Source organism: Gobio gobio, assembly GCF_949357685.1.
Source record: "Gobio gobio genome assembly, chromosome: 8".
Classification (NCBI taxonomy): domain Eukaryota; kingdom Metazoa; phylum Chordata; class Actinopteri; order Cypriniformes; family Gobionidae; genus Gobio; species Gobio gobio.
In genome coordinates, this window is record NC_137114.1 from 18,729,968 (window position 1) to 18,757,786 (window position 27,819).

General features: G+C 40.0%; 1 protein-coding gene across 1 annotated transcript in view; it reads left to right on the forward strand.

Annotated features, from left to right (window-relative positions):
• Nucleotides 1-1,123: 1,123 nt before the first annotated feature.
• The window catches only part of robo1 (roundabout, axon guidance receptor, homolog 1), a gene marked incomplete at its 5' end in the record, with an annotated part of 366,802 nt that continues 340,106 nt past the window's right edge, over nucleotides 1,124-27,819 (forward strand). The window contains one exon of the mRNA XM_079823622.1: nucleotides 1,124-1,217. Coding sequence (XP_079679748.1) covers nucleotides 1,124-1,217 — 94 coding nt within the window. The remainder of the gene's footprint in view (nucleotides 1,218-27,819) is intronic.

Sequence of the window (27,819 nt, forward strand, 5' to 3'; positions counted from 1 at the left end):
ATAAAGCCTTTCAGTCAACAAGCTTACAGTGTCTACCACAAACAAGCCATTATGGTTAAACTGAATTAGGAAGTGTCTTAGTAAAGTAGAGATGTATAACCATTGTATGTGTGTGTGTGTGTGTGAGTCTGTCTGTCTGTCTGTATACAGTATATTGTTTGTTATTTTATAATACATTTATTTGTACATTTATAAATTTATATTAAAATGTAATTTATTAATATATAATTTTCATTTCATTCATTGCCAAGCTGTATGGGTATTTTACAAAAACCTTGAAAATGTTTTAAAGGTTTTCAATATAAAATCTAAATTTATTTTATTTTATATGCAACACTTTATTTTAGGGTTCAATTCTCGCTAGTTGCTTATCAGCATGCATATTACTAGGATATTGGCTGTTTATAAAGCACATATTAATGCCTTATTCTGCATGACCATATTCTTCATCCCTTAATCCTACCCAATACCTAAACTTAACAACTACCTTACTAACTATTAATAAGCAGTAAATAGCAGTTTATTGAGGCAAAAGTCATAGTTAATAGTGAATATGTGTTCTAAAGTGTTCCCATTTATGTATTTAATTTAATTTAATTTAATTTATTTTCATTTGTGTGCAAAGGGGTTACAAGTAGTTTGGGTTGAGCAAGAGAAATATCAAGATCGTGTGACCAAAAGGACTTATGTACATTTGCAACGGTTTACCCCTAAAGTTATTTTATAAGGGGTACATTTATTTTTTTACAGGGCTGGGCTGGCCACAATCTCAGTGCACTTGTATTCTGCTTGAGTTACAGTAAAAAAAAAATATTTTTACAGGCAATATTCCTACTGGGAATGAGATCTCAAATCAGCCTTGAGCATTGATCCAAAAAAGTCTGGTGCATGAGAGAATGGGATTTTAAACTTTCAGTCTTCAGGACCACAAAATGCACTTCTCTAAATCGGATTATTATTCATTTATGGTATATTTTGAAGCTAATGTATAATTATTGTTTCACTGAATTGTCGGTTATCTCATCCAAAAATGTTAAGTTCCCACCATTTAATTCCTTCTTCTTCTCTTTGTCTGTCTAGATTAATCTTGGAGACGACCAGGGATGCCATCTCTGTAAGAATCATGCAGGTCACATGGTCAGGCGCCACAGTCCTCATCATTTTCAGCTTGCAGCAGTTTGTCCAGTCGGAGCTGTCGGAGGGTCCTTTGGTTCCAGGTAAGCGTGCATGAGCCTTGTGTTGTGTGCTTTTTATTCCCAAGCGCTGATGTGGATTCACATCTTATTTCCAAGCTATGTGGAATAGACATATAAGCCTACTAATTGCACCTGAACTTTCAAAAACACAGTTATTTTAATGGGAGCACTTGCAAAACCCCCCCAAAAAAACATTACTCTTATATTTTGCAGTGTAGGCTTATGTGCTTTTCCCACGTGGCTCTGGTGTGTTTTCCCCGTCTCGTCTGTCTTTCCAGTCATATGATGAACTGTCTGTTTGTGTGATGGACACCATTCAAGGGATTGTCAGATCAACTGGTTCTCTATTTCAGGCGAATGATGAATAATGTTAAACGAAAGGAGGATTTCAAGATAAACGACAGACATCAGTCAGGAGTGACTGCTATCTTCTGCCTATGTGCCTTTTATCATGAGTTTGAGAATTGAAGCGGAAACATTAAATAATTTGAGACTACATAAAACTACTGAGCATTTAAAGAGGCAGTTCACCCCAAAATCATTTAGTTAGGCTTATGTTGACTTGAAAGATGAATTTTTATCCTGGCTTTTTCATATACAGAAATGAAATTGGGACTGGGTCTGTCAGTCTCCAAAATGATGAAAATGTATCACACCATCCGTGAAAAATAGTCCATGTGACTTTAAATTGTTAAATTGGTTATACTTTATGATAACGTTTCATTTGTTAATGTATTAACTAACATTAACTAACCATGAGCAATACATGTGTTACTGTATTTTTTCATCTTTGTTAGCGTTAGTTAATAAAAATACAGCTGTTCATTGTTCATGTTACTTCATAGTACATTAACTAATGTTAACAAATACAACTTTTGGTTTAAATAATGTATTAATAATTGTTGAAATTAACATTAAGAAAGATTGAAAAATGCTGTAGAAGTGCAGTTCATGTTAGTTCATGTTAACTAATGTAGTTAACTAATGAAACCTTATTGTGTTACCGGTAAAGTTGTATGGAATCAAATGACCCACTTTTGTGCTTTTCCCCCCATTTTGGAGTTACACTCACTAAAGCCTCATGCACACCGGGACGATTATCATGAGCGCTTATCGCCAGCTTTTTTCCAAGACGTTTTTCAACGTTTTTCGAGTGAATATGCAAATTCACTCCCTGACAGTAGATGGCACTTATTGAAAAATGTCTTAAGTGAAATTAAACTCCCAATCGAATCCTATTTGTTCTGCAATTCCTCTCCGTAACAACTCCCTTTTGTCAAGATTTTTGTAGTCACTGTGGCGTTCTTACCACGAGACCAGCAGCTCTACATCTTGCCTCGTTGCATCTTCTTCTTCGTCTACTTACTTCCTCTTCGTCGTCTTCTTCTCAGGTATCAATGTGTGCTCGGCAAGACTGCTTTGTGCTTGAGCACCACCAAGTCTTGTTTTACTGTAAATTCAGCAGTTCCAGGCAATCTCATTGGTTGGCCAGTTTTTAACATGTTTAAACCGTCTTTTTGCATATTCACAGATGCTAACAAAATAAACTTAGCCTACCACAATCAGCTGCTGAAACCATTGCTCTGAACAGAACATGAACAGCTTTCCATGAGAAGAATTATTCCAGGATTATTCCTTAACGCGTTTCAAAATGTTGTAGCTGAAGTGTAGCGCTTCACTTGAAGTGTTTGTTTGGGTTGATGTGTGGGCGTTGACGCATGGTATTTGAATCTCAAAGAGCACGCGCTCCGTGGGCGTGGTCGCATTACCGGATAATAAAGAGGCTCACGGAATGACTGACATCTCTCTGTTTTCAAATAGATTACATAAACACAGAATATTTGTTTTCGGTTTGATTTACATTATTTAAAACCTGACATTTCAACGTTTCTTTAGACATATGTCTCATGTTTGTGTGACAAGTCTTCACTAAGCTACAGGTCATTTTCTGAAGAGAATCAGATTAGACCTCATTTACAGAGAGGCTGCAGATTGTGCATCATGTTTGTTTTCTTTATTTTGCAAAAAGCACAACAATTTGTTTTTATTGTGACTGTACACAAAAAAAGAAACTTAACAGATTATAATGATGTATAACACTTGCCTGAATGATAAAAAACAACAGAGTTATTTGAGTGTCTTTGGCACTGATAAGAAAAAAAAGCGAGTCGATCGCGCCGGCGCGATCACTGACTCAAGGGGGTTAACCAAACAAAAAACAAACCTGAGGTGTTTTTTTTTTTTTTATTATCCTTTTACACCTGCCGTTTTGCGTGTCGGTGTGCACACTCACATTGGCGCCCTTTGTTTAATTACGAGCCATTAAACTTTGGCGATAAACACATGCGATAAGCGATGCTTAATGGTGCGTTCACACCAGACGCGAATGACGCGATTCGCGCGAGTGATTTACATGTTAAGTCAATGCAAAGCTGGGAATAGACATTTGAGTTGAAAAATCGGAACTTTGGTGGATATTCGCGCCGCATTAACCAATCAGGAGCTTGCTCTAATAGTGACAACAATGAGGAGAAAATCTGTATATTAATATCTGCTTCAGACAATATGATTATCACTGTGATAACATTAAATGACATGAAACACAACCCAGTCTTTTTATAAATAAACCCCAGATGTGAGTTTTAAACAACTACATTATCGCCTGAAAAAGTCTTAAAACTACGTTTTGTCACACATTAACAGTAGATTTGAACAAAAAAGACGTGTAAACACAGCCCATGTCAGCCATTTCTCAACGAGACGAGCCGCCTGGCAGAAGCCCCTCCCATGATGCGAATTCGCGTCTGTTGTGAAGTGAATGTCACGCGCGAATGATGCGAATTTCACGCGCAAATGAAGCGAGTAAACTCAAAATGTCCAACTTCGCGCTAATTATTTGCGTCATTCGCGTCCGGTGTGAACGATACATTAGACTGCATTTATTTTGAACAGAAAAAGAAGAACCTTTTTACAAGATGTAATATAAGTCTCAGGTGTCCCCAGAATGTGTATGTGAAGTTTCATCTCAAAATACCCCACAGATCATTTATTATACCATGCTGTAAATGCCCATTTTTGAGTTGAAGCAAAAAAATGCTGTTTTCGTGCAGTTATCTTTAAATGCAAATGAGCAGCGCTGTGCCTTTACAGCTCATTCCTTGGATACGTGGAACTTGAATTACTCCTCTAAAGCGTCACTTAATTTAAAACCCTTTTTTCATTTCGTATAGTTTTATCTAAGGACACCTGAGTGAGCGTGTCATTATTTTCTTTATTGCTAGCAGCATATTGTACGTTCCCTGTAAAGCATAGTTTATTCCCACAATTCATCATGACTGACTTCTGCAAGGAGCTCTCGCTTTGGCCCTCTGTATCTCGTTTCTAGACTTTCTCTCCCTAATTCACCTCAGCCAGGATGATACTTCCCCAAATCACCCCCTTATTCAAACCATTTTCCTCTTTATTGCCTCACACTCCTGTCCGTTATGATTCCTTCTCCTCACTTGTTTACTTTCCCTCCTTTCATTCCTCTTCCATTCCTCGTATTCCTTTGCCTGCTGCTTCAGAAACAATTTACTTGTCAGCTAGGTCTGTTGGTGCGCCTCTCTCTGGGTTTAATGTTCTTTTCTGGTGTGCCATTGAAGGCGGCTGTAATTTCAGTAGCGAGCAGGCGTGTGGTGATGCTCATTGCGAGTCTGCATTGATAGCTGGAGCCCGATATAGCAGCGTTAATGAACAGGGCTGAGCCAGGCGCTTCCTTTCCCGAAGTCCAATTCACCCCACCTGATGCGTCACACACGAACCGCCGCTGAGCTGAAAACAGATGCTGCAGCCGCACAATGAACAGTGGGTTGCATTCTCTAACCACCTGACAAAGTTACTTTGATGGAACTGGTTTTGTGCTGAGTTATAGACTAGATAGAGACACACATTAATGCATCAATGTACGATATCAATTCCTCTGACGTTACTGACCTTATACTGACCAATTTGGAATCAAAATGGACCCTTAATACACACTTCTGGTCAATTCTAAATGATTTATTGGTGCATAATACATTAAAGGAAAAACAAATAGTTACATTTGTAATTTTTTATGAAAATATAAGGATTTTCTCTTCCTCTGACACAACTCTCCATTTTCTGTTGACGTCACTTAGGCTGTTTGTGTTATTTGGTAATGTTAACCAATAGGCTAATAGCTATTTACGATTATTTTATTCGGTCTGGCTTTTCTCACTTTTGTTCAATCCAAGCAAGTCCCGATGGATATAATCATGTCCTGATATACACTATCATTCAAACGTTTGAGGTTGGCAAGATATTATTAATGTATTTGAAAGAAGTATCTTGTGTATTTTTGTGGAAACCATGACATATTTTCCAGGTTTCTTTAATGATGACGAATTCAATACAAATCTTTTTTAACATGATAAATGTCTTTACTGTGACTTTTGATCAATTGAATGTGTCCTTGCTCAAAAAAGCCTTAATTCAAAAAGACTTTTGTGTTTTGGTAACACTTTATTTTAGGGTTTAATTCTCACTATTTACTAGTTGCTTATTAGCATGCATAATACTAAGACATTGGGTGTTTATTAGTAGGCTACTTATAAAGCACATATTAATGCCTTTTTCTGCATGACCATATTCTACACCCCTTAACCCTACCCAATACCTAAACTTAAACACTACAATAACTTCCTTAACTATTAATAAGCAGTACATTAGGAGTTTATTGAGGCAAAAGACGTAGTTAATAGTGAATGTGTTCCCCATATTAGTCATTACTGAAGTAAATGGATTGTAAATTTTAATTCTTAATGACTTTGAGTAGAAACAGGAGTATAATATTACAATTAAAGGATTAGTTTACTTTAAAATGAAAATTAGCCCATGATTTACTCACCATCAAGCCATCCTGGGTGTATATGACTTTCTTCTTTCTGATGAACACAATCTGAGTTATATTAATAAATATCCTGACGCTTCCAAGCTTTACAATGGCAGTGCACAAGGCTCACGAGTTTGAAGCTCAAAAAGTGTCATCACGGCTCCTGGGGGTTAATAAAGTCATTCTGAAGCGAATCAATGCGTTTGTGTAAGAAAAATGTATTTTCATTTTAAAGTGAACTAATCCTTTAAGTATAAATGTTCACTCAACCATATTTTTGAAAGCATATTTTTGTTCAATTCTACTCCAGATACTTTTGCTACTTTTACTATGGTATTCCACAGAAAACATCACTGCAAATGCAAGTTGAATAAGTAGATCTTGATAGCGATTTGTGAACTATTTGTTCTTTAGAATCAGTCGAAATGGTTCACTTACAGTTGCAGTCTGAATGACTTGATTGTGAATCAGTTGTTGTTCTGAACCACTACTTGGATCACTTTGGATTAGCTTGCATAGACGTGTGCCATTCACTCACATTTTTGATAGGAACTTGATTCACTTTCCATCAATGTACCTTTACTAGTATTCATGTAGGTCTATTGGTTGTCAAAGACATGGCCTAGTGGCACAGGTCTCAGACAAGCAGGACAAGTTTGCATTCAGGTCTTGTTACATCTCAATCCTATTCCCATCTCTTCTCTGCCCCGTTTTCTTACTTCTCTCTGCTGTGTCAAACTATAAAAGTAGCAAAAAGTTGGTTATGTTATACAAACCTGCTTTTGTATCTGTATTTAGTAACACTTTAGACATTCTGTTGACTTTATAATTAACGTTGCACCTACATGTCAACTAACTCTCATTAGCGTATTACTAGATTGTCTGCTTAATATCTGCAAACTATTTATTGTGATGGTTCCCCAACAGACATTCTACCGACTATTAGTAACTTTGCAAATCCGAACCCTAACCCTACCAGTCAAATAATGCTTAATTAATTCACTAAAGAGAGTTATACATAGCATTATAGTCAGCAGAATGTCAAAATAAAGTGTAGCCCTGTATTTATCACACAGCTCTGTGTTGAACTTGATTCTGATTGATCATTTGCTGTATTTTGTGGTCAAATATGTGTATATAATGAAGCTAATTTCACTGAAATAAACAATTTCCTACATATATTAGCTGTGCCGTACACAGGTGTAGAAATTTAATTTCTCGTATCACTCTGTTAACTCTTTCTTTCTATCTCTTTTCCCAAATCAATTTTTAATTTTCATTTATTTATTTTATTTGGTAAGTAACAGTGAAAAATATGGGATAAAGTACAATTTTGGTCATTATTTCAAAATAACCCCCTTTAGGGGGATACAAAACCTTTTCGCTAGGCATTCTGATAATCCTGTCTGCAAAATATTCCTTATATATTGGCCTATAATCTGATTTCTATATCTATAATATCTACACCTCTATGTGAGTCAATGAGGAAAGGGGGCTTAAAGGAGGAAAAGATACAGGTGGACTACGGGTCATAGCTGGATATCTGACCAAACGTATAACACAGCAGATTTGGTAGCTGTGCATCATGGGACCAGGCTCTTGAAGGAGGCGCATGCTCATCCCTCATGTGCTGCTGACAGCAGCACTTTGGTCCGCATATGTTCCGTTGCCCTGCCACACCAAGACGCTCCGTCAGTGTCCTACTCGCAGTGATTAAATATGTAGTTAATACAGCAGCACTATAAGAATATTGAATTATGCTACAGCCGCTGTGACCTTTTTTGAAATTACAGGGCCAATTGTGCGAGACGAGCGCTGCACTTTATAACAGGTGCTGGCTTGAACACAGCCTGAAGGAGAATACATTCACACCGCCGATGACCGGCTCGTACTTGCTGAATGCCACTGAAGCACTAAATAGCAACAAATAGCACCATACTGTACTTTCCTCCATACCTATTTGTCACTATTTATTGCATCATTATAGACTCTATATCTACACAATATCACTATAGCTCTCATGGGCTTTTTACCCAAGGCTTATGGGTTTTTTCCACCACTGTTAAGTTAAAATGCTCCTGTTTACCTGATTTTTAACCCTTAAATGCATGAATGTTTCGCCAATCATTATTACATATTTGGGTCTTTAGCGACCCGGATCTACTGTATATATAACATGGAAGGATCTCTACCTGTCACGATAATATAAAACTTTCTTGATATTAGAATAACAAATACAGAAGAATAAAATAAAGCATATTTTGTTATCGCTTGGAAGGGTTCAGTTTGAGCAGATGTTTTATACCATCATCACAGTCCTCGTCAGAGCTCATTTCCCAGTACATTCAGCATCTGCTTCATATTCACCATCTCAAACCTATTTTATCATTTTCAACATCTTCAAAGTCAATATTTTGACTTACTTGATTACTTCACCAGATCCACCATCAAGTGACAGTAATATTTGACTGCGTTCATTTCTTGCTCTGCAGTAAATCTATTCTTCCTATTCTTTTGTTTTCTGCCTGCAGTGACTATGAGTGAACAGTCACTTCATCATTGTGTATCAGACATTGCCACCTTGTGGAATAAAGGTGGATTGCACTTATTCAGTCATCAAAGATTCAATTATTGTTGTGCAGAAAAAAATATACTTACACTGTTACACACCTCGGGTCGATAGAGACCCTATACAATTTTTACAAAAAATGAATGGGAAAACAGGCCACCTTTTATAATTTTATAATTTTTATATATTTTTTCTTGTTATATTGTTTATAATTAATTGATTGAGGAATACTACGAATGTTCATGTCTAACTTTAAAAAAATGAATGAGGAGGAGGGTAGTGAATAATGTCCCAGGTCACTAAAGACCCGAGGTATACGTTGAAGTGTTAATCAAAACGTTTTATGATGTCCTTTTTCACACATTATGTTGCTTCACCAGAAATAAGTGTTCTGATGTTTGGAGTTGTTAAGATTTAAAATATTTTTACAGTTTAAAATACATTTTCTATTGGGTGTTTAAAGGTACACTATGTAACTTTTTTTGTTCAAAATTAACTAAATTAAAGTCAATACATCCTCAGTCCTTCTTCCAAAGGATGTTTTTGTCTTAGCCTGATTCACTATGGTAAGCCTATTATAAGCATATTATATATTTTAGATATATGTCGGGATGGATTTTGCTGGAAATTGCATAAATACGTCACTCGCCCATGTGTGCCTTGTCATATCCGTAAGTAGAGAAATGTTGCTCCATCTATTTTTAAGGTGGGAGTGGTCGGATGTGGGAGTGGCATAAATCTCAAACCTTCAGGGAATCACTCGTTGTAAACAAATGCCGAACAGAGGAGAGCTCGTAATAAAACAAGAATCAACAGGCTTTTCAGAGATGGCGAGAAATGAGGGATTTGAAATGTTGAAAAAATTACTTTTTTATTACTCAGCAGGTGATTTAAGGTATTTTATTGAACATAAATTGGCATATGTATCTTACATAAAAGAGTTTATGTAAAGCATTATCTATTGTGAAGGCTCATATTCATGCGCACAGTAACGTAGAGCCGAAGCACAACCAAAACAACGTTCTTCTGCAATTTAAACAAATATATATTTATATGATTTTTTATTTTTTTTTGCTTTTCTTCTGATTATCATACACTTTAGGGTGGCTTTAGTAAGGTTTTGTTGTGCTGGTGAGAAGGTGAAATGTTCTGGTTGGTTTATAGATATGTATGTTTTGAACATTAGTTTTTATTAGTGATGTTGCTGAAGTGAGCCATTTTTTTTATTATGTTTGCAATAGAAAGGAATTTCTTGCAGGATCTTTATGTGTTGCAGGCCAGATTTGAACACGTGTCCCCTACTTGAACACCATGGCTCAATTTGTTAGGAGCACATATGAGCTCAGACTTGTTTTTGTTTTCCTTTAAAATGGCTTATGGTATTTTTATTTGCTTTAAAAAAAACTGTTTTAAACAAAGTGAAACTTGTTAACTATTCAGTAAACAGTTCAGACATACCTGAATTTAGTCATTAACGTGTATTATATTATGTTGTTTTTTTACACCAGTATTGTTTTGAATCCATATATAAGGTTGTCTAATGGTCTCTGTTTTAGCTCATTCAATCACAACAACCGTTTTTAGCCCCTTTAAATAATTTTCGTCAATGTTCTGTTCCACTCCCTATTTTTACCCAAGCAAACCGTTTCCCCCCAAGGGCTGTATAAACCAATCGCCTCAAAGAAGTCGAGTTTGTCCGATTTCATCCAAGCCATCATCTCCACTTGTTCAAATACACCATTCACCTAAATGATGTGCAATTTAACTGGTAATGTGCGCTCTTGGCACACGGCACAGGAAAGCTTTTTACCAATGAGACGGGTACAAATCACACAGCTATGGGAACGCTTCTCGCAAGGCCTTCACCTCTGGAGAAGAGCAATTGAACATTACTTTGCACAGCACTTTACAAATTGCCTTGTAATTGTGTTTGTTTGAAAAACGTTGATTTCAGTGCCATATTTTCATTTCTCTTTTGTCGGGGACAGGGCCATTATTGAAACACATTGGAGTGGACCGGGATTGATATAGACAAATATAGAGGGAACAAATGGAAAGTTCGACGAAAGTCATTTAGCACTGAAATGCAGAGGCAAGCGCCTCTGTAATTTAGTGAGAAAAATGTCTGATACAGAAGATATTTACAGGTTGGCAGGTTTATTTAGAAAGTTCTGCAATTTGCACGTATACACTTTGTCCTAACCAGACATGACTCGATAAAACTTTTCCATGTAAATCAGGATGTATCGTTTTGCGAATTCACTAAACAGCTACACTATTTTTCATCTCAAAAAAGCATTTGACTAGTTAAATGATTTTAACCAGTAGTTTGCAGTTTAATCTAGTGCAGAGCGATGCATATTTAAATGAAAGGGGTCCTGTTATGCTTTATTTTTTTACATTTTCATCTTCCTTTTGTGTGTAATGTTGCTGTGAATAAGTTATGCAAAGTCACAAAGCACAAAGTCACTCCAAAGGGAGTTATTCTCTATATCAGTAAGCACTGTTTCTGGACTCCCTGAAACGCTTCCATTGTAGTCTTTTTGGGAACAAACACGTCACAATATCCCTCATTGAAATAATTACAGCCAAAGACATACGCAGAAAAAAGGGGGGTGTGCAACCTGGTTGAGTTAGTGTTAGTAATGTGTTGAAACTCGTGGTAGGGATGTGAGGTTTCTGAAACACGCTAGAAACGGTTGACCAATCACAACACACAGGTCCAGCCAACCAATCAGAGCACTTTGTGCTTTTCAGAAGGAGGGGCTTCAGAGACAGCAACTAAACTGTGTTACTGACAGACTGGGGAGAGAGGTGCTGCATTAATATAAAATGTGTTTTTTTTTTTACTTTCAAGCATGAAAACCTATTCTAGTAGAGCCCAAAGACAAAACCAAGACTTTGTAAAAGGGCATAATAGGTCCCCTTTATGTCATTACCATTGTTGTAAAAAAATCCAAAAAATCTGTAATCCTGTAATCCTCATGTGTGGTGTAGTATTTTAAAAGGCTAAAACAGATCAAACCGAGTTTAGCACAGATTTTGTCGTTACCAGATTTGCGTAAATCTAATGAATCAGAGAAATGCACGTCTTGGCGAGTGATCGGGTAAACGCAGTTTGACATGTCTTAAGTGAACGTATACAGAGTTGAATGAGAAATCGGGTGTTACAATGAATTTGGTCCGTGGAGCTCATAAAGGGCTGGAAATAATATTCTGTGTGAAGCAGGGCAGAGCAGGAACATGCCATTTTTGCAATGGTATCGATTCAGTATCGGTATTGAGGTATTTTAGTCAGGTATCGTATCGAAGTCATACTTTTGGTATCGTGACAACACTATTCTATATAAAAAGTATTTGCTGATATTCTCTTTTTTTTGTTATGTTGGTTTACAAACCTTTTTACATTTTTACTCTTTTAGTTTTACATTTTGTCAAGGGCTTGTTTACATTTATACTTTTTTATAGTACACTACTGAAGGCCAACGTTGCAAGTTAGATTAAATGTTTTTAACTAAAATTGTTGAAAATTATTGCGATAAATTAGTCGATAGATTAATCGATTAATCAATAAATAAGTTGATAGATTAATCGATATAAAAATAGTTGTTAGTGGCAGCCTTAATTTTAACCTGTGTACAAAATTGGAATATTGCATAAAACATTTGCAAATAAAGCAACATTTCCATCCAGTGGGTCGAAGAGAACAAAATCGTAACTTCTTGATAATCAGGCGGCAAATATTACTAAAAAACACAGTCATGTTATCTAGCTGTCATTGGAAGATGCCAGTTTGGGAACGCAATCGTGTAGGTTTTTCAGAATGACCAAAACAACATTTCAGGTGTTGTGCAATAAGCTCGTCCATTGGTTAATCAAGTTATGCCGTCGCATCGTGCAAAGTCACATGACATTTTTTGATGCACATTGAGTAATTTATTCTGTAAATGAGTTACCATTGAAGTTATCTTGCCGTTTCCATCCAATGTTTTTTATGGAATATCCCATCATTTGCATGAAAATAGGTGGATGGAAGCACGGCTAATGACTAACTAGATTAGGATTGTGTAATCTCTGTACCATGACAAAGGGTTTTGAAGTGCACACCTTTGTTGACAGTAATGAACATTAAGATCAACCCAACACAGCCTTACGATGTGATCAGTGCAAATCAGGAGCGGGAAAGCAAACGAATAGTGCTCGATTCATGTGAGGTAATCTCTCTGCGAGAGCCAGTGAGTTTCCTGTAATTGAGAAAAGGATGAAAAGATGAAGGAATATGAGCCGCCGTTACGTTTCCAAAGTGCTGACAGAACAAACATTTGCAGCCCACACATTGAGTTATCTTGGGAAATCCTAATAATTTTCTAGATAATAAAGAAAGATGCCTCGTATGCGTTCTTTGCTGGAATCCTATTCTGTTTGTAATCGGTTGAGGAAATCTGATGCGGAAAACAGATTCAGATTCGATAGAACATTGATAAAATTAGTTCCCTTACGAGAGTACTCTCGTATTGCGTTTTGCTAAAACGCTATGGGGGGAATTCCTTTCCTCGAGATATTGAAGCAAATTTTTATCCAAAAATACCATGTACACGCAGTGCAGCTGCACAGCTCTCAGCAGGAAGCAGCTGCGTGCTGATTGGCTGTGCCGCTGCAACTGCAGCAACCTATGGCGAGACCGTGGGGCGGGACGGACCAATCAGGTCCTTCCAAATTCCCGCCACAAGGGGCAACAGAATTTGCATAGCCTAGGGTATATAAGACCCACTCTCGCAAGGTTAGTCAGATTAATTCTTCTTCAGCGACTTGCAATCGTTGAGCTCCGGATCGAAGCCCGCCGTCGACACGCACCCAGCGGAACACGCAGCCTGAGGATGTCGGATTCTCCGCCTTCAGCCTGCCTTCCAGCTGCGCCATCCGGCGTTAAAATATCCTTTATACTATGTATGTGTGTTTATGATATGTGCGTTGCTGCCAACGCCACTTCTAAGAGCTTCTAGCTCTCCACCTCTCTTCTCTCGTGCCGCCGCGTGTTTACGCCGCGAACAGAGAACATTGGTCCTCCGCCGCTTCAAATAAAGCCGAGGACAGACGGAGCGCTCCTCTTCTCTCGTTCCGTCGCGCTAAGGCGCCGCGGACAGAGAATGTGATACCCCACGGAGCTCTCCCTTTCTCTCGTTCCGTCGCGCTGAGAAGCGCCGCGGACGGAGAAGGTTTTCCCCGCTGCACTGATGACGCCGCGGGCATACAGAGTTTCACTCCTTCCTCTCTCATCCCCACCGCTTTAAATGGCCGTGGACAGAGAACATTATATCCCCGCTGCGGACATACAGAGCTCTCCCTTTCTCTCACTCCGTCGCGCTGAAACGCGCCGCGGACCGAGAAGGTTATATCCTCGCTGCGCTGATGACGCCGCAGATATATGGAGCTCTCCACGCGCCTCCCTCTCTCCTCCGCCGCTCTAAATGGCCGTGGACAGAGAATGTTATTCCCGCTGTGCTAATGGCTCCGCGTGCATACGGGGCTTTTCACTCGCTCCTTCTCTTACTCCGCCGCCCTGAAATGGCCGCTGACAGAGAATGTGATACTGCCGCCACGCGGATGGAAGATGTGCACTTCTACACACGAGTGAACTCAACATAAGCTCTCCTCACTCTTCCTTCTCTCTCGCCCCGCCGCCCTGATATGCCGCGGGCAGAGAATGCTTGAGGAGAGACATGCGAACTCAGGCTGCTGGATATACCGAGAACGCGCTTACGTCACAGCCGTTCTCGCTGCAGCGCGCGCTTGCTGCCAAAGGTAAACAGCCTTATATGGCAGCGCGCGCTCTCTGCACAGCGCGCGTTCGCTGACTAGAGCGCGTCATAACACGCGCTCTCCGTCTGAGCATAACGAGGTCATAAAATGGCTGCCAAGCTTGCGCCTTTTTTCCCTCAAATATCACTTCTCCCAGTTCCCCTATTCAGGCGGCTGGAGTGGTTCAACACTGTAGGCAATGTGTCCACTACATAGTGTGCACTCCTGCATAAGCACTGTTAATTCAGTGCCACAAATCACTCAATAAACATGATATTCTCCCAGTTCCCTTAGTTCAGGTGACTGGAGATGTAACATTGCAATAACTAGCCTGTGGCCAAACATGCTCAGTTGCACATTGACGCTGTTATGCGTTTACCACTGTGAATTCGCTCGCTGGCGTACGCCGCGAATACACTAATGTAGTGGCGCCCATTATACAGTGCGCGCCACCACACATTATTTACAATGAATCAGAGCTTTCTAGTGGCTAGGTAGACCCGCGCCTGCAGAGCACGCGCTATCCATTAGCCCTGCCGCTAACGTGCATGTGGACTAATCCGCAAGAATGCGTCCACTTTACAGTAACACTATCTAAACACAGTGTTACGAGTTCGTCTGTAGGCAGGTGCCAACATCAAAGTTGTACCCCTACACTCAAGCACTTCCTATGTTCCCCAGCTCCCTGCACTCAGGCGGCTGGAAACATTATTCCTACAATCGACGAGCCCGCAAACAAACGCGCTCGCCTGTACACATTTCCCCGGCGACACAAAGCGTTCGCCACTATTCTGCGTTCTCCGGCCCCCTGCACTCAGGCGGCTGGGAACACTATTTCCCTATTTACTATTATGAGCCCGTGAGCAACGTGCTCTTCTGTACACAAACACAATCCCCTTGGTAAGCGCCACTTCCAAGGCGACCCAATAAGGCGTGCGTCACCATTCAGTGCACGCCGCCTCTCACAGTGCTACTAGCACAATGCATCCGGGCTACCAGGTCCCTGTTACTCAGTGACCCGCCCCACAAATTAATTCAACCCTTGGCTTTGATAACAAGGTTACTCGCTACAGTTCGCTCGCAGACCACCGTGCTTTCGCACTGTGGTAGAGACAGCGGTGAGAAGTGACATGAGTCACGTGCTTCGAACCGAAATATCAAACTGTTAAATAAAGGGAGCGGTGGAAACCGTGCACCCCTCACAGAGCGAGTCAGGCTTTTACAGTCGCTACTTCCTTGTGCCAAAAGAAGGGTGGTGGTCTCAGGCCATTCTAGATTTCAGACATCTGAACAAAGCCCTTATGAAGCGCCCGTTCAGAATGTTGAGAATGAAACAAATCCTCGCGCACATCCGCCGGGTGATTGGGTTTTCACTGTGGATCTAAAGGATGCCTTTTTCCACATACAAATAGCCCCTCATTACAGGCCATTCTTGAAATTCGCCTTCGAGGGAAAAGTTTACCAATACAAGGTGCTACCTTTTTGGTCTATCTCTGACTCCCCGCACAAAGTGCATGGAAGCGGCGCTAACCCCGCTGAGGCTTCGGGGAATGAGAATTCTCAATTATCTCGACGACTGGCTTATAATAGCTCCGTCAGAGATACAGTTATTAAACCACAGATCTGGGCTTCTCAACCATTTAGAATGCTTGGGACTCAGAATCAACGTGGCAAGAGTTTATTGTCTCCCACACAGAAAGTTTCGTTTCTGGGAACAGTATTGGACTCACTGCAGATGAGCGTGCGACTGACGTCACAGCGCGCGCTCTCTGTTCAGAACCGAGCGGTTTCCCTCAGGTCCGGTGCACGCATTCCTCTCAAACACTTTCAGAGGATGCTGGGTCTTATGGCCTCGGCGGCGCTAGTTCTCAGACTGGGTCTGTTGCACATGCGCCCCCTACAGCACTGGCTGAATCGCCACGTTCCAGCTCACGCATGGCTCTCGGGCCGATTGCAAATCAAGGTAGACCACAGCTGTGTGTTGGCTCTGGCTCCTTGGAAAAATCCCGTCTGGTACCAGACGGGCATGAGTTTGGGCACTGTTACGAAGTGGAAAGTTATCTCGACAGATGCATCCAACCTAGGTTGGGGAGCCCTTCACGAGGGCAGGCCAGTCTCCGGTCTCTGGTCAGACTCGGAGAAGAGCCTTCATATAAACTGTCTAGAGATGAAAGCGGTCACGCTATCGCTAAGAGCTTTCCTTCCGTACATAAAGCACCACCATGCCCTGGTCCTAACGGACAGCAGGTCGGTGGTAGCCTATATAAATTGCCAAGGCGGTCTGAAAATAATCGATCTGCACACAATGGCGTAAGAAGTCCTAATATGGGCAGAGCACAATACGCTGAGAGCGACTCATGTGCCAGGCATTCTGAATTTGGGTCCGGACATGCTGTCCAGGTGCAATTCAGACAATTGGGGCAGTTCTTGGAGAGGCAAAAGTGGATCTTTTCGCCTCACAAGGCTATGCTCAATGCCGAATATAATTCTCCAAGCACAAGGATGCGTTGGCCCACGAATGGCCCAACCTTCTTCTTTATGCTTTTTCCCCAATCTCAATGTTACCTCAGGTCATAGAGAGGATTAGGGAGAGCAGATGCGCTGTGCTTTAATAGCCCCGCTTTGGAGAAATCAACCTTGGTTCTCACTACTGAATCAGATGTCGGATACAGATTCGTGGCCGGTCCCGCTGAGGAGAGACCTCCTCATGCAGGCGGGACGGCAGATCTGGCATCCCCGTCCCGATCGATGGGCGCTTCATGTCTGGCCCATCAGCGGGTACATGAGAACCTCTCTGAAAAATTATTGAATACCATTACTGAAGCTAGAGCCCCCACGACCAGGCGGCTCTATTCAGACAAATGGTCAGTCTTTTCGGACTGGTGTAAAGCGCGAAGTCTGACCCCACAGGATTGTGAAGTGTCAGAAGTGCTTACATTTTACAAGAGCTTCTGGACGCGGGTCGTTCCCCCTCCACGCTCAAAATTATGTGGCTGCTATAGCAGCGTATCACATTCAAGTGAACGGACTAACATTGTTCGCTTCCTTTAAGGGGCTAGAAGGCTTCACCCACCTCGCCCCCTCTTCAGTCCTTATATGGGACTTGTCCAGTGTCTTGGATGTCATGAAGAGCTCTGCACTTGAGCCTCTGCATTCGGTGAGCTTAAGCTCCTGTCACTAAAGACCGCTTTTCTGCTGGCGATCGTCAGTTAAGCGAGTGGGTGATCTGCACGCGCTCTCTGTGAGCGCCTTCGTGTCTGGAATTGGGCCAAACGACTTCAAGTCGTCCTCAAACCAAGACATGGATATGTACCTAAGTGCTTTCAACTCCGTTCAGAGCACAGGTCATTTCACTCTCAGCACTTTCATCACCGATAGATGAAGAAGATGCTAATTTGCTCTGTCCTGTCAGAGCGCTGAGGATATACATGGAGCGTTCCGCTGCTTAGGCAACTGAACAGCTCTTTGTATGCTTTGGCGGCTGCACCTTAGGGTGCGCGGTTACAAAGCAGACCTTGTCACGATGGATAGTAGATGCTATCTCGCTGGCTTATGAGTCTAAAGATCTCAGCTGCCCTTTAGGCATTAAAGCCCATTCTACTAGAGGCATGGCCTCTTCGTGGGCTTGGTCTATTGGCATTTCTCTAAATGATATCTGTGTGGCGGCAGGCTGGGCCTCCCCGTCCACTTATCAGATTATATTTGGATGTCCCGGCCTTATAGGCTGGGCTTCTTGCTGTGTACAGTTTTAACCCCTTAAGGCTCGAAAAGTCCGGTCTGGGTTAAGTATTGTTTAAGTCATAGCACATTCCTTATACGGCTCGAATTATCTGGCCATTCATTATTCCTGGCCCGACTATGTCCGGTCTATATATTATATTACACGTATATCGTGTTCATTCTCATTAAAGGCTTGACTCAGGTCTGGCTCATTTTGGGACTTCTTGATATCATATTACGGGCCCACCTAGGTTGGCCTGGGTTTGGTGTCGTCGGCGTTAGAGCCGTTAAGCAAGCACGGCGTTTTGCATTGGTCCCCCATAGCGTTTTAGCAAAACGCAATACGAGAGTACTCTCGTAAGGGAACGTTCGGTTACTAACGTAACCTCGGTTCCCTAAGATGAGGGAACGAGTATTGCGTTTTGCTTGCCGTGCTTGCTCACTTGCTCAGGAGTCGCTTCAGTCGATTAACCTGACTAACCTTGCGAGAGTGGGTCTTATATACCCTAGGCTATGCAAATTCTGTTGCCCCTTGTGGCGGGAATTTGGAAGGACCTGATTGGTCCGTCCCGCCCCACGGTCTCGCCATAGGTTGCTGCAGTTGCAGCGGCACAGCCAATCAGCACGCAGCTGCTTCCTGCTGAGAGCTGTGCAGCTGCACTGCGTGTACATGGTATTTTTGGATAAAAATTTGCTTCAATATCTCGAGGAAAGGAATTCCCCCCATAGCGTTTTAGCAAAACGCAATACTCGTTCCCTCATCTTAGGGAACCGAGGTTACGTTAGTAACCGAACGATTTTTTTGATCTCATACATATAAATGACACCAACTGGGAATGTATACATACAAATGACAATATTCAACAGAATCCAGTTTTTGGTTAATATTTGTGTAACACTAAATTGAACTGGGAGTCTTGTTGCTTTTAGTCAGTTTGTTTTGTGGATATTTACATCCATAAGTTGACCTATAACAGATATACACTACAATTCAAAACTTTTTTTTGACAATTAATACTTTTATTCAGCTAGGGTGATTGTTTAAATTTTAAACAAATTCTTTTGAGCTTTCTATTCATCAAAGAATCCCGTTCAATGCATCAAGTAGTAAAAATAGTATATGTAAAGTAGTAAATATAAATAAATATTCATATCCCCCCTTGGGTTGAAATTCTGTTTCTATGTTACAGGTTCATTCATTCATTCAGTCTCAATTTATGTGTTTCTGTGCAAATAGAAGTCTTTTAAAATAATTTGTTATTGGACGGCTTCATCTGTCAACATTTTTCCCCCTCTGTGGCAGTTTGCCCTATCGAGCGCTTGATGAAAATCATCTCTGGATGTGATATGACACATATCAGCCAAAAGCAGCAGCCACGCACTCATCTCGCTATGGAAGCTGATATTCAGCCATCACACAATTTATTTTCTCTTCTCATCTCCATCTTTCCATCGACGTACACCCTGCGGACTCTCACCGTCGCTGTCGACTCCCAGCAGGCTCTATGCCGAGCGATGAGAACTTATTCCTCATAGCATTTGTTGTGTCTACAGCTATGACATGCTTGTTAAATCCTGAAACATGTTCGCCACAAATGTACGGTTTGTGATCGTTCTCGAAATATCAAAGCAAAGTAACTCAAATTTCCTCGTTTAACTTCTCGGCTTCGGCGAAACGTTCCTGCCAAGCCAGTCAGCGTGAGTCAGCTCCATATGTCTGGTGATAATATCTGAAAATAGAGCATGTATTGTTGGTTTGAAAGCGTCAGAGATTCGGTGTCTGGATGGTTTATCTGTTTTTGTTCTCAGAGCCTTCAAAAAAAATACATTTGAAGGGATAGTTCACCCAAAAATGATGCTTTTGTCAAGTCAAGTCAACTTTATTTATATAGCGCTTTTAACAATGCAGATTGTTTCAAAGCAGCATCACAGTGTAAAACAGCAAAATAATGCAACAGAATTTTATTCAGCCGTATAGCCGTTCTGGCGAAAAGGGTGATGTCATCAGCTCATTTCAATTATCATACAGTGACAATGTGGGCATTAGATTAGTAATTAGATCAGTAATTTAGTTTATATGGTTAATTTAGTTTAATAATTAGATTTATTTGGATATTTAGTTGAAACATTTAGTGTCCCCAACTGAGCAAGCTAAGCCAGAGGCAACATTGGCAAGGAAACCAAAACCCCATCAGGTGACCTAATGGAGAAAAATAAACCTTGGGAGAAATCAGGCTAAGTCGAGGTGTCAGTTCTCCTCTGGCCAATTAACAAACAGCGTATGATTATTATTCTGGCAACTTTACAGGTCAGAGGTCATATTATATCAGAATATTCATAATATCGGAGTCATCACGGCGGAGACGGGTTTATTGAAGATGCCGTATTGATTAAACAATTATTAAATTGCAATATTCGAAAGATCGGAGTCATCACGTCGGAGACGGGTTTATTGTGGATGCCGTATTGATGAAACAATTATTTAAGTGCAATAATCGAAAGATCGGAGGCAACACGCTGGAGACGGGTTTATTGAGGATGACATTTCGATTTAACAATTATTAAATTGTAATATTTGAACAATCGGAGTCATCACGCCGGAGACGGATTTATTGAGGATGCAGTGTCGATGAGGCGATTTTAGGGGGAGTCTAATTGCTAATTATTCCTTTAACTCTTTTTTTTAATTTAGACATCAACCTTCTTAGTATTCCTCAATCAAGTAATTATAAACAATATACCAAGAAAAAAATTATACAATTATAAATTAATGCCTGTTTTCCCATACATTTTTTGTAAAAATTGTATAGGGTCGCTAACGACCCGATGTGTGTAACAGTGTAAGTATATTTTTTATGCACAAGATTAATTGAATCTTTGATGACTGAATAAGTGCAATCCACATTTATTCCACAAGATAGCAATGTCTGAAACACAATGATGAAGTTACGTTTCACTCATAGTCACCGCAGGCAGAAAACAAAAGAATAGGAAGAATCAACAGCAACACTTGAAATGTCTCAGTGATTTAATACAGAGCAAGAACTGAACACAATCAATAATTACCAGCCTGGTCTCATTGCGAAAATGTACCTCTGGCAACGTTTTTGCAAACCCCAAAATACGTACCAATATGTACATATCACTGCAGTTTCAAAGTGATATGTCCACTGGGTGCCGCCAAAAGCTTCGTTTTTTCCCCGGAACAGATGAGCGTCAATCTGACGTTTTGTGACATTGTCATTGTTTTTTTAACGTACACCTACACTAAACCCTAAACCTAACCGATAGTGTTAACAAAAGCAAATGTGACAAAAATACAATAGTAACCATGTCTTGTTAGCTTCTGTGAACTCATCTTTGAGCTCTTTTATCATGACTTGTCTTTCACGGGATTCGTACCTGAGCTTTCATTATTACAAGTACAAATCTTTACCAGCTGAGCTACTGAGCAAACTTATTATATAAAAAAAGCAGAGCATATGGAGCAGATTAAGTGACGCAAACTCCAAAATTTATTCATTTACATGGAAAAAAAAAAAACGATAAAAAGTGCTTGCTGTTTTACTGCCTCTAGTGTTCATTTCACTTTGAAACTGCAGAGATATGTACATATTGGTACGTATTTTGGCGGTTTGCAAAAACGTTGCCAGAGGTACATTTTCATAATGAGACCAGGTTGATAATTACTGTCACTGTCACTGATGGTGGATCTGGAGAAGAAACTGTCAGCGATCAAAATATTGATTTTGAAGATATTGAAAATGATAAAATATGTTTGAGATGGTGAATATGAGGCAGATGCTGAATGTACTGTGAAATGAGCTCTGATGAGGACAGTGATGATGGTATAAAACATCTGCTCAAACTGAACCCTTCCAAGCTCCAAACGATAACAAAATATGCTTTATTTTATTCTGTAATTGCTACTCTAATATCAGGAGAGTTTTATATTATCGCGACAGGTAGAGATCCATCCATGTTAGATATAGAGCCGAGTCGCTAAAGACCCGAATATGTAATAATGATTGGCGAAACATTCATGCATTTAAAGGTTAAGAGAACTGAAAGCTAGTTTTCACTAGCGTTTCTCTCTTTTTGACCCTGTGTCTTTGTCTTCCATCAAACTCACCTGGTGCAAACAAAAGGCGGACAGGTTAGACAGGACTCTCTACTGGGCTGTGATAGGAAATCTATGAGGCTACGTGCCAAGGTGGAAAATGAGATTCGCTGTCTTTACAAGCCATTCGGCCTCATCCAAATATCATGTTTGAGAACACTTACACCTGTTTATTTGGTGAGAGATGTGGGTGTTCTGTTTCAATCATTGCTGAAGGTTTAGTGTGTGTGTGTGTGGTATAAGATTGCTGTAATTTGCGTTTTGCTGAAGAGGCCAACTCCTGTAGTCCCCCTTGCTGTTTCCCAGCATGCATTTATCCTCCTATGCATCCAAAAGACTATAGCTGTGTCTGAAATCGCCACCTATGCCCTTAAATAGGCTAATTTAGACTGGTTTATGCTGAACCCAAAATGATTTTTTTTTAAAGAATGTTCTGGTCCCACTTTTCAATATAATAAAAGTAAATAAGGACTTGGGTTGTCAAGATCCAAAAAGTCCATGTGAATCATGCTCTATATTTCAAATAACTATGTGCGTAACAATAAAAAGGCATCAGTAGCTGATAATCACCAGCAGGTGAAATGAATAATTTTTTCAGTTCAATCTTTTCAATGAATCAGTTGATCCAGTTCACACTGGAACCAGATCATGGAATCATGGAGATGAACTAAATCAATTGATTCACTGAAATGATCTAACTCATGAGAATGATTTGTTAACTAATCAGATATTTTCTTCTTATTTAATGAATTTCAGTGAATAAATTAAGGTATTTTCTTATTATTTCACTTCAGAAGACATGAAACATAGCATTCACGTCCCAAGGAATGCTTTATGATGTCTCTATTCTCTATTCACTTTAATAATATGGCAAAGACTGGCAATAAAACATTAGAACGAAAATCATGTGGGTTTCAAAAACACATAAAATGTTATAAATATATACTAAATGCCTCTTATAATCTGTTCGTTTAGACAGCTATTATCCTGGAATCGTTTGAATGAAATAGTTTGTCCTTTTAAAGGGTTTCGTGATGTTCAGACTTTCTTAATTATTGGTTTTATTGACTTAGCAAGAAGGACTAAGGTGCCGCCCATGCAACCGCCTGGCCATGTGATCGTGCAGTTATAGAGTTTTGCATCTTTTCCCATTAGCTGATGAGCGAAGCGCATTGATTCCTCTGCGAGTGTATTCATGAATATGTAGTGTTATTTCAGTGCGGCTTGACGCGGCCTCTTTCTTAAGTGCGACATTTATCGCTGCTTTTGAAAGGATTGAATGATGCCAGTTTCCATTTCTATCCGTCTTTCTCCTCCCCTCCCGGGTGAGATATTAAAGATGATCTCCGATTTGGCAGCTCTCTTCCTTTTTAAAAGAGAAGCTATTTCAATCTTTTCATTTGTCAATCACAGCTCCGCCACATCCAGGCCAGGAAATAATTGTCCGCGTCTCTCCTCTTCCCTGGAGTGGCCGAGCGTTTTTGCATGAGAAAAGAGAGTGAGCGGAGGAGGAGGAGAGGAGAGGTGAGGCTGGAATAGATGCGTGGCTGCATTGTTTTCATCACTGGGTTTTTGTTTACCATGCCAGGAGAGTCGCGGTCCGCCGAGGCAATCAGTGAGAATGTCTTCTTACATTTACAAGAGGGTTTCTGTATGTGAGGCTGAAGCTTCTGGCAAGAGAAGACACTCACTTCAGCACATTTGCTGTTAGATTTCAGATTGCATCTTAGCTGCTACTATTTTTCATGTTGTTATTGGCTTAATATATCCAAGTTTTAGTGATCTAGACATTATGCCACATTTTCATACATATCAATATTCATGTAATTAAGATGAATCATGGTGCTGTAAAACTCTCCTCGCTCTCTTGACTGACCATTACCAGAAAACACACATACATCACAATAATAATTTACATGCTGACGTGCAAATCTCGCACATGCATTTGATCTTTAATGTCCTTTTAATGTATGCTATTCCATTTGGGGTCACACTTTAGTTTAGGGTCCAATTCTCACTATTAACTAGTTGCTTATTAGCAATGATATTACTAGGATATTGGCTGTTTATTAGTACTTATAAAGCACATATTAATGCCTTTTTCTGCACGACCATATTCTACATCCCTTAATCCTCCCCAATTCCTAAATTTAAAAACTACCTTACTAACTAATAACAAGCAGTAATTAGGAGTTTATTGAGGCAAAAGTCATAGTTAATAGTTCGTTAATAGCGAGAATTGGACCCTAATCTAAAGGGTGACCCCATTTGGTGATTAAATAAGTGGAAATGACTCACTTATTTTAGCATTTTCATGTTCAATTTAGAGGCAAGAACATACTGAGCCCCTAAAGGGATATGTTGAAGAAAAAAAATATTTGTCAATGCTTCTGCGTTCTCTCGCAAATGTTTTGCGTTGCCCCGAGAAACTTTGCGTCCACTCGCGAAGAACACAAAAGTTTTGCGAGCGAACGTAAAGTTTCTCAGGGGAACACGAACGTTTTTGTGAGGGAACGCAAAGTTTCTTGGGGGAGCGCAAAACATTTGCGAGAGAACACAAAATAATTGATTTATTTTTCCTCTCATCTTATATTATTTCCCACCACCATGTCCCTTTAGGTGCTCCGTAGTAGCAAGATATGTTATTGCTAGCAAATCTGCTCTGACAGTTTGCTAGATTTTTTCTGTTATTGATGCTAATATATGAACAAGATGTACACTACTGTTCAAAAATGTGCGGTCAGTAAGGTTTGTTTAAAACAAATGAATACTTTTATTCATCAAAGCCTTATTAAATGAATCAAAAGTGACAGTGAAGTACAGAGCCCCTCAAATGACATGCGGGGAATAAAATATACCATAGCAACGAATTAACATCATTCCCACGACTTATACATAAGCATATTTTACTAATTCATTCCCTTGTTTTACTAACAATAGTATAACATGTCCAAGTGTTACAAACTAGGTGTTGATCAAAACTCATGAAGGGGAAAGAGAACTTGGAACAGGAACTTTAATTACAAATGACTCAGGAAACACTCAAACACACCAGTACACATGAATGTCGACGGACAAACACTGAAGAAACACTGAGAACTAAATACACAGAGGCAAACGAGGTAATTGACAAGACACAGGTGCTAGATATTACTAATTAACTGGACACAGGTGATGGAATGAACTCATAATGACAATGGCGGGAAAACTGAACAAAGGAACAAACTCAAAGACAAGCAAAACAGACTAGACATGGAACACCAAGATTTACTAAATCGTGGGACCGAGTTCTTATATTGTGCACACAATTTACTTAAAACGAGGGAATTAATAAGTAAATCGTGGTCATAATATATATATATAAAGGTGCTGGTCAAATAATTAGAATATCATCAAAAAGTTGATTTATTTCACTAATTCCATTCGATTTTCCTTATTTGTCAGTTATAATCATCAAAATTAAAATAAATAAACATTTGAAATATATCAGTCTGTGTGTAATGAATAATATACAAGTTTCACTTTTTGAATGGAATTAGTAAAATAAACTTTTTGATGATATTCTAAAATTTGGAACTAACAAATCGGTTTTCACAAAAATATGAACTGTTTTCAACATTGATAATGATAAGAAATGTTTCCTGAGCACAAATCAGCATATTAAAATGATTTCAGAAGGATCATGGAGTAATGATGCTGTAAATTCAGCTTTGACATCACAAGAATAAATTAAATTTTAATATATATTTTAGATATAATATAGACTCCAAACTTGTGAATGTTAGTGAAACTTATAGCAAATTGGGGGAAAAATAAGGTTTGGATGCAAATAAAATGCTCTCAAAGGGTTTTAAGCTAGCCACAAACTACGGAAAGAGTTGACGCAATCTATATCAATATCAATATACACTCACCTAAAGGATTATTAGGAACACCTGTTCAATTTCTCATTAATGCAATTGTCTAATCAACCAATCACATGGCAGTTGCTTCAATGCATTTAGGGGTGTGGTCCTGGTCAAGACAATCTCCTGAACTCCAAACTGAATGTCAGAATGGGAAAGAAAGGTGATTTAAGCAATTTTGAGCGTGGCATGGTTGTTGGTGCCAGACGGGCCGGTCTGAGTATTTCACAATCTGCTCAGTTACTGGGATTTTCACGCACAACCATTTCTAGGGTTTACAAAGAATGGTGTGAAAAGGGAAAAACATCCAGTATGCGGCAGTCCTGTGGGCGAAAATGACTTGTTGATGCTAGAGGTCAGAGGAGAATGGGCCGACTGATTCAAGCTGATAGAAGAGCAACTTTGACTGAAATAACCACTCTTTACAACCGAGGTTTGCAGCAAAGCATTTGTGAAGCCACAACACGCACAACCTTGAGGCGGATGGGCTACAACAGCAGAAGACCCCACCGGGTACCACTCATCTTCACTATAAATAGGAAAAAGAGGCTACAATTTGCATAAGCTCACCAAAATTGGACAGTTGAAGACTGGAAAAATGTTGCCTGGTCTGATAAGTCTTGATTTCTGTTGAGACATGCAGATGGTAGAGTCAGAATTTGGCGTAAACAGAATGAGAACATCGATCCATCATGCCTTGTTACCACTGTGCAGGCTGGTGGTGGTGGTGTAATGGTGTGGGGGATGTTTTCTTGGCACACTTAAGGCCCCTTAGTGCCAATTGGGCATCATTTAAATGCCACGGCCTACCTGAGCATTGTTTCTGACCATGTCCATCCCTTTATGACCACCATGTACCCATCCTCAGATGGCTACTTCCAGCAGGATAATGCACCATGTCACAAAGCTCCAATCATTTCAAATTGGTTTCTTGAACATGACAATGAGTTCACTGTACTAAAATGGCCCCCACAGTCACCAGATCTCAACCGAATAGAGCATCTTTGGGATGTGGTGGAATGGGAGCTTCGTGCCCTGGATCCCACAAATCTCCATCAACTGCAAGATGCTATCCTATCAATATGGGCCAACATTTCTAAAGAATGCTTTCAGCACCTTGTTGAATCAATGCCACGTAGAATTAAGGCAGTTCTGAAGGCGAAAGGGGGTCAAACACAGTATTAGTATGGTGTTCCTAATAATTCTTTTGGTGAGTGTATATATACATGATATAATGTTTGGTACAAAGTGCAGAAAGCAATGTAAAAACATTTCTCAAACTATAGCAATGGTTTGATTTGTTTCAGGTGTAGCTGTTTACAGCTTTATTTAAGATACTGATTAAGTTGCTTATGAGTGGTCTCTAGCTTAAGTTTCAGGTGTTTTCTACACAAGTGCTAACGTTTCATTTTTGTGAGATGTGCACTGCGTTTCCCTCCCTCGACAGCATCTCAGAGCCGCTTTTATAATTCCAAACCTGCACGCAGCTGTTTCTAAAACACACAAACATGTTGGATTAATCAGCGCTCTTATATTCACAAGCATGCCGAGCTCTCTTAATTCTATGCAAGTGTCTATCCCGATGAGTCTGTGTGTGTAATGTTAAGCACCTGTAC